Genomic DNA, 7,237 nt, shown 5'->3' with positions numbered 1-7,237 from the left:
GAGGCTTTGGGATACGGCTGATGGTGAAAGCACTTCCTCAGGTTCTTGGAGCAGCGCTGAGTTACGAGAAGACTTGGGATTGTAGGAACGCTGAAGATGTGAGTTCTGAAGCGCAGACATATTTTGTAAAGATTGGCTCTAATCTGTAGCTCGTGGAGAGTTGACTTGCACATGGGTGGCTTTTCGGAATTCGCTGGTGGGATCTTAAAACGCGGTCTTGATTTATTAAGGGGCTCATCCTTACGAAGTTGCTAAGCTGCCTTGTACAGAGGCTAAGTAGAAAACGAAGCACCGTGATCTCAAGAATTGGGACAAGGGGGCTGTCGAAGCAGATTACAATGATTGTGGTCGTGATATTGGACGAAGATCTTGCATAGACGCCTCTTGCGACACTTCCTAGTCTATAGCCCAATCTCTGGAAATTGTAACATCGCACTGGTAGCACAAATTATTCCTCCACAGGGTGAATAGTAAATCCAAAGAATATCCTCTCTGGCATTGGTCGGTCAGCCCGTAACTGCAGGATGACTTCTGTCGCAGGGTGGGTGTCAGCAGAACCATCCACTTTCCTCGTAAACCGCTTTTTTCGACAAAAAGAGAGGACACCGAAGTCTGCGAAGAAGCGAAATAGTTAAAGACCAGTGTGTTGGTGCAATACTAACCGTACTTTGCGACTTTGCGAGTGTAGACACTAGAATCGAAGGGTTTACTCTTAGGCGTGGTATAGAGGTAAGGATAGCAAGTGTTTTGCGGAAGGGATGAATTACACACAGACAGAAAATAGACCATCCTTATTAACTTAAAATGATTGGACCTTCTCCTGTGCAGAAGAAACAATTTCCTAAGGAAGCCGGTTAGGGCTGACATGCCACAAACTCAGACTCAAGTCCGACACTCTAAACACTACCGGAATGCCTTGCATCCTCTTTATCTTAAAAGTGAAGAGGGAAAGGGGTGTCATTGGTATCAATTTCTTCATTTTCTTTTGAAACTGGACATGAGGTGCCGTCATGTAGAGACCAACCATTCTTTAACAAGTGCAGCCTCTTCGAATTTTCAGTCTTCAGGCATGTCTTGCATGTACGTTCCCGAAGAACGAAATACAAATGTCAGTGGTGTTATGCGATGACTCAATTGTTCCTTTACATAAGTATCTACAGAGCACTTGTGAGTGGCACTCATGCGTTTTGAGTAACGTCGCCGAGCGCAAGGCTCATGCTGATGTTCTCCTTTAACCACCGCCATGGCGAAGAAAAATGCAGGATTTTGAAGCTTCTTACCAGCTGTTTCATGTTTCACCAGAGTGATAAATATGTATTGATTTCCAGTGCACGTAGAACATTTGTAAAGATCTGCAGTTTTATACTATGCTCGGGAAATAACAGGGAGCCTGAAATAGCTATGGCCGCGCCTTCATCTTCTCGCGACACTTACCGCAATGTTCCGCAAGAACGTAAAGTATAGCATAACGTTTCGGAAGAGCGGCCACCGGAAGTTCAGAGCGTGCGGTTGTATCAAAGTAAAAAATACGAGGTGGGCAAACATTAGGATCAGGTGCGAAAAGCTAAAAAAAATGGCCTCACCGGCAACCGAAATTGCGAGGATATGAAGTAAAAAATTTGAGATAGGTGAACTTTCGGGTAAATTACGAGAAAGACCAATATGTGACCGCATCAACACATTAGTAGATGAGTCGCCTTAATTTTGTTCACTAACAGGATCTAAAGCCATCTATTTTTGGAGTGGGCCATCTTTGTGGTCTTTGGAAAATTGAAATCGGAGCCCAAAAGAGTGGCGGGCGATGTCACTCTGGAAACCTTAAATTGCATATTTATTATTTATTTATTTATTTTTTTATTTATTTATTACAGAAAAATAGCGTGAGCAGAAGAGAAAGGCCCACGTCGAAAAAAAGTTTCGGCGTAGGGACCGGCCTTCTCAAGAAGAACAGCAGATGCCCTTGTCACATAGCGTATACAGGTGATCGTTGCAAGTTGACGTGAGGGTAGAAAAAATAACAATGAGATAAACGATTCAAATGCAGTATACCGAGGCCCCATGCGCGAACCTGAATGGATGAATACAACATATTAACAAGTCCGGCAATGACGGGGAGAGAGAAGCGGGTAGTGACATTTCACACGGTCACTCATGCAAAACTAAGTTTTCCTGCACTTTCATTTCACTAGCGTGCGGTTGTATCGAATTTAAAAATAGCGAATGATTCGCGGACTTCCCTGTATGATGCGTTCAAAAGCAAGACTCAAGAATCCTGTCTTTGATATGGTCACATCAGTGGCCCGTAACACTGACATTGTTTGATATTTGAATGTGAGATAGTGCAGAGATATTGGCCTTGTGGTTGAATCGCTCCCTGAGGGGGTTTTTGTCGCGCCAACATAATGAATTTTACGAATATCGCACTCAAAGAGATAAATCCAGTTACTCGTGTCGCAAGAATAGTTCCCATTTATCTTTACTGTGAAATTAAATGCGGGGTTGCTTGCGCTTATGAATATAGTCATACGATTGCACACCTTGCAACGGAGTTCTATGCAAAGGCGCCATCCAGTAGGCCCTTTACGTTTGTTATTAGATAGTGTAAGCAGGTCATGTAAATTTTTCGGTCTTCTGTAGGTTACAGGCTGTGGTTCTCAGAATATCGATTTCAATTGCTCGGTGTGTAAACTATGCTGTTCTCCTTGGTGAGAACTCCATTTACCTTTTGTGCAGGCGCGGAAAAAGTGCGAATAAGGTTTGTATGGGAGTAAACCGGCTGTCTTGTTTTGTTACATGAATCTACTTTGCGGTCTTGTCTGTCAGCAAGCTTAATATCTTCATCGATAATCTCTGGTGGGTAATTTTGCTAAATAATTCCCTGCAGAGTTGGGCACAACTTGAATAAAGGTCAGCCTGCTCGGAAGATAATCTTTTAGAACGAAGGGCCTGACTTTAGGGTATGCTTGTTTTTCAGTGCTTTACACGATAACTACTAAAATTAAGGTATTGCTGGTTGTCGGTTGGCTTCTTATAAACTTTCAGTCACTTTTCCATCACGCAGAGTAAAAGCTACGTACAGTAGATTGATAGTTTGGTCCGAATGGGTATGGCAAAAAGAAATCGATGGGTGAGGATTATAAAATCGCCAATAAAAGATAACACCTAAGCTTCCCCGTGCTACCAAATCATTAGGATGTCGTCAATGAACCGCCTGTAGCACAGTGGCTTCAGTCAACGGATGGCCACAAATTTGTTTTTGAGTACACCCATAAAAATACTCGCATAATTAGGCCCAATGGGTGTGCCCATTCACGTCGCGTTAATTTGAAGGTAATGAATGCCACTGAATTCGAAGTGTGAGGAGTACTTTTAACAGGGTGACCAAAGCACCTCCGCTGCAAAATGCACATTTCTACTCTAAAAACCTATTTCAAGGCCAGTGTTGTCCTAAAGGCCTCAGAATTACTGAAAAGAGTGCCATAACAGATATGTCTTCTTCTGACATTGACAAATGGAATGAGATGCTCATAATTCTTCATTTGCCTTGGTCCGCATTGTCATTGGCCACCACTAATCTGTCCTAAAATGTATTTGTAAACAAGAAAGCCAGCTAATTTTTTATGATATACTCGGTTGTCACGTATCTAAAAAACTAGAGGAAGACCAATGAAAAAAGTCAGCTGAATCAGATGCGATTAAGCCGAAAAAGTTTTTGAGAGATAAATTTATTGCACCTGATGTGGCCCTTGAGATACCTGACGCCGCGATGCCTCCGACCTCAAAAATTACCACATCGATAGATGACCTGCTGGCAACTACTTATGCAGTGACCTTGTGTTCTTTCAAAATATCCCACGAAGTCTCACTTTTGTCGCTACGACTGATTTTTTCCCCTGCTTGAGGTAGTTACTGCAAATTTGACCTCAGGCAGGAATTTAGTTAATTTTGCCAGAAACTACAGATTCCGTCAATATTTTGTTAAAGATCCTGATGATTCCAAAACTGCTATTCTTCCGTCTCAGAAACACTAGACACCTATTACTGAAATATAGAAATTCCTGGACCAAAACATCACCGCCATTCAATGGGATGTTTCAGTCTATCTTAAAAAAAAAACCTTTCCTCAGAACACATATCGGCAATACAGCATCCTAAATCACATGACGATATTATTGACCAGCGAGCCGATAAAGGTTGCGTAGTTGTACTACTGAACAAAGTTGATTGTGATGGCGCTTCCAGGCAACTTGGCTATAGCTCGTTTTACAGGCGGCTTTATAAGTATCCCACAGCAAATTTGAAATCCGTTTTAACGAATACAACTGATCGAAAAGAAAGAAATTCGGCATCCACCCGGCAATCCGTCATTTCACTGAGTACTGACGCGGCTCGTTTTAACCTTCTTGCAAAAATCCATAAGGCAGGAAACCCCGGTTTGCCGATCGCATCTGGTATCGGTACGGGTAAAAAGTAATCTCCTAATTTTTGGATAGAGTGATTACTCGATTACACCTTATTACTCATCTTATACTGTAACGGTGAAAGTGAGCACTGGGGTTTGTAGCAATGAAGAAAAGCACTTTATTTAGAGGGCGAACTTGTGCCGCTAAGTCCACTGTCACCGCTAAAACTGCTCCTTTGTCTTTCTCTTCGCGTTTTTTCTCAGTTGCTAGCTTCAACGTCCTCATTTCGAATACTGGGAATAACCTTCTCAGAACTTTTGTCCCCCCGCAGGGACACCCGTTTACAGGCGACGAAAACTACAACGGCTCTCAGCGGAAAGAACCAATGTCCCTCTAGGAAGACAAGGTCTGTGGCGTCATCTACCTTGAGCTCGGCGAAATTTCTCTTTCCCGCTCGGAGAAAACATGACGGCAATCAGCGCCAGTACCTTTTATGCGAGGTGGCGAGGTAAGTCGCTTGATCGTTGTTCACAACGCTTTTCATTTAAACAAATTGCAACGGAGTGTAAAGGTTTAATGCCTGGAGAACACATTGACACAATTTCGAGAAAACCATTGACTTATTGGGACCTTCACAGCTTAATAAATTTAGTGGCCTCGCATAGGGACCTTGCGTTCATGTGCGTGTTTATTTTGAAGTCAGATGGCCGACTAGCACATTCTTTTTTTTATGAAACTTTACCAGTGGGGATTTAGGTCTAACTTCCCTTTGCATTGTAATTTTAGGCTCATCCACCAAGAAGGCCGATGAAGTATTGCAATCAATTTGCGAGCGGGAAAATTCCGATATTTCGGACTCCGAGAATGCAGACGACGTCGACGACGTGAATGCCGCGTATAATTCTGAGACTGAGGAGTATGCTGGTTCATCTGCTGAGAGTGATGACGACGGCTCCAGCGGCGCAAGCATTTCGCAAAGGCGTCCTCTGTGGAAAGCAGCAAATTCTTCACAAGCAAACAATGTGCCTATTCTCGAGACGGGGTGTATTTTTTCGGAAACTAGATTCGAGTTCTCGCCTGCCGACTACTACAAGCAGTACGTAGATGACAACATGCTCGAAAAAATGGCCGAGAAAACAAACCAGAGAATTCTGAGAAAGCGTGGAATCGTATCTAAAATCACTGGTCAGGAGGTTAAGCAGTTTCTGCGTTGTTCCATGCTGATGGGCGTGATTGGCTATCCAAGAATACGATATTTTTGGAAGAAGGGCCTAGCTGTTAGCTCAGTAGCGGACACCATGCCACGGGATCGTTTTTTTCTTACTGCGATCTAACCTGTGCTGCCAACTTGACGATGACGTCAGTGGTGACGACAAGAAGAGCGAGAGACTTTGGAAGGTTGCGCTTTTCGTTGAGATGGTGCGAAAGGGCTGCTTGGTCTTGAAAAGGCCTAACTTCTTCTGTGTGGATGAACAAGTCATCCCATTTTCAGGACGCTGTCCTATGAAGGAGTATATCTAACAAACGAAATCCTGTGGGCCTGAAAAACTTTGTTCTCGCAGGGAAGGACGGGTTGATTTATGATTTTGCAATTTACAAAGGCAAAGACACGTTTTCAGACTTTGGCCTTGGCATATCGGGCAACTCAGTCTTGAAGCTGGTTGAGAGAGTGCCTGCATGCTCCACGCTTTACTGTGACCGTTGGTTTTCTTCGGTCGGTTTGATTAATGAGCTCATGAAGAAGGGCATTTTTGGCGCCGGCACTCTGATGAAGAACAGAATGCCAAGAGAGGCCCATTTCACAAATGACAAGGGTTTGTTGAAGAAATCTCGGGGCACTTTGGAGCAGCGACTGCGACAAGACTGCACGCTTGCATGCACAAAATGGGACGACAAAAAGCCCATTGTGATGCTGTCGGCTGCCTTAGGAGTGGAGCGTGAAGATAAGTGCAAAAGATGGTGGAAGAAAGACAAGAAGTTTCTGGATGTCCCGTGCCCATCCGTCATCAGAAACTACAATGCAAATATGGGTGGTGTTGACTTAGCTGACAGAATGGTCTCCCTGTATGCTCAAAGGAGCCGCACAAACAATTCTTTACATGTCTGATCTTGCTTGAAAAAACAGTTGGCTTCAGTACAGAGCAGACAAGAAGACAGAGTGCGTCCAAAGAAAAAGCATCCTGGACTACCTTGATTTCAAGCTTTCCGTGGCGGAAGCATTGATAGGGCAGAAGGTGACGCAACTCGTCAAGACGACGAAGATGACGTAGACATCCCGCCAAGGAAGAGGCCAAAAGCTCTGCCATCAGAAAATTTCCGCAAAACAGTCGCACTTCATTTGCCCATGAAGGACGACCTGCCAAATGGAGCACGGTGCCGAAACGCGGGCTGCAGCATGAAGACACGCCACAGATGTGCTCGGTGCGACGTGTACCATTGCATAGAAGTTGGCAGAAACTGCCTCTATGAATTCCATTCGTGAGTTCGGTCGCAAAGAAATTGCGCTGATAGCTTGGCTCACTAGCGTGTGGGGTTAAAAACACCCCAAAAGTGCTAATGTTGGGCTCTAAATGTGTCCCCAGAACTAATAAAATTCATTTATTCTCTCTTTCTCTAAAGTTCATCCTCGAAACAGTTATTTGCGGCCGTTTCCAAATACGCAAAAATGTATACGTATTTCTAGCAATGCCTAAGGATAGACCAAGTGTCCCTCCAGGGGGACAAGCAATTACTTGTTGTTAGCCTCTGCGCACATTCAATATAATTTTTTGTGGGTTCTATGCAACACAAAAGTAAGTATAAGAACTTGGTCAAAGTTATTTCTTCGTGCAATT

At 43.8% G+C, this 7,237-nt stretch overlaps 1 protein-coding gene across 1 annotated transcript; it reads left to right on the top strand.

The window, feature by feature from the left end:
• The first annotated feature begins 4,868 nt into the window (after positions 1–4,868).
• Positions 4,869–5,848, top strand: LOC144164738 (uncharacterized). The gene is made up of 2 exons (XM_077695027.1): positions 4,869–4,911; positions 5,190–5,848. The coding sequence occupies exons 1-2, from the start codon at positions 4,869–4,871 to the stop codon at positions 5,735–5,737; spliced, it is 591 nt and encodes a 196-aa protein (XP_077551153.1). The 3' UTR covers positions 5,738–5,848.
• The last annotated feature ends 1,389 nt before the right edge of the window (positions 5,849–7,237 follow it).

Source organism: Haemaphysalis longicornis, unplaced genomic scaffold (genome assembly GCF_048455015.1).
Source record: "Haemaphysalis longicornis isolate Haplotype H1 unplaced genomic scaffold, Haemaphysalis longicornis Haplotype H1 scaffold_137, whole genome shotgun sequence".
Taxonomy (NCBI): Eukaryota; Metazoa; Arthropoda; class Arachnida; order Ixodida; family Ixodidae; genus Haemaphysalis; species Haemaphysalis longicornis.
Note: the sequence above shows the minus strand (reverse complement) of the source record. Positions and strands in the feature narration are given on the sequence as shown.

What these genes read in the sequence shown, in the direction of transcription:
- LOC144164738 (XM_077695027.1), top strand. Translation starts at nt 4,869, where the DNA reads ATGACGGCAATCAGCGCCAGTACCTTTTATGCGAGGTGGCGAG. An exon ending in CTTTTATGCGAGGTGGCGAG is followed by an intron (nt 4,912 to 5,189) that starts GTAAGTCGCTTG and finishes TTGTAATTTTAG; the next exon opens with GCTCATCCACCAAGAAGGCC.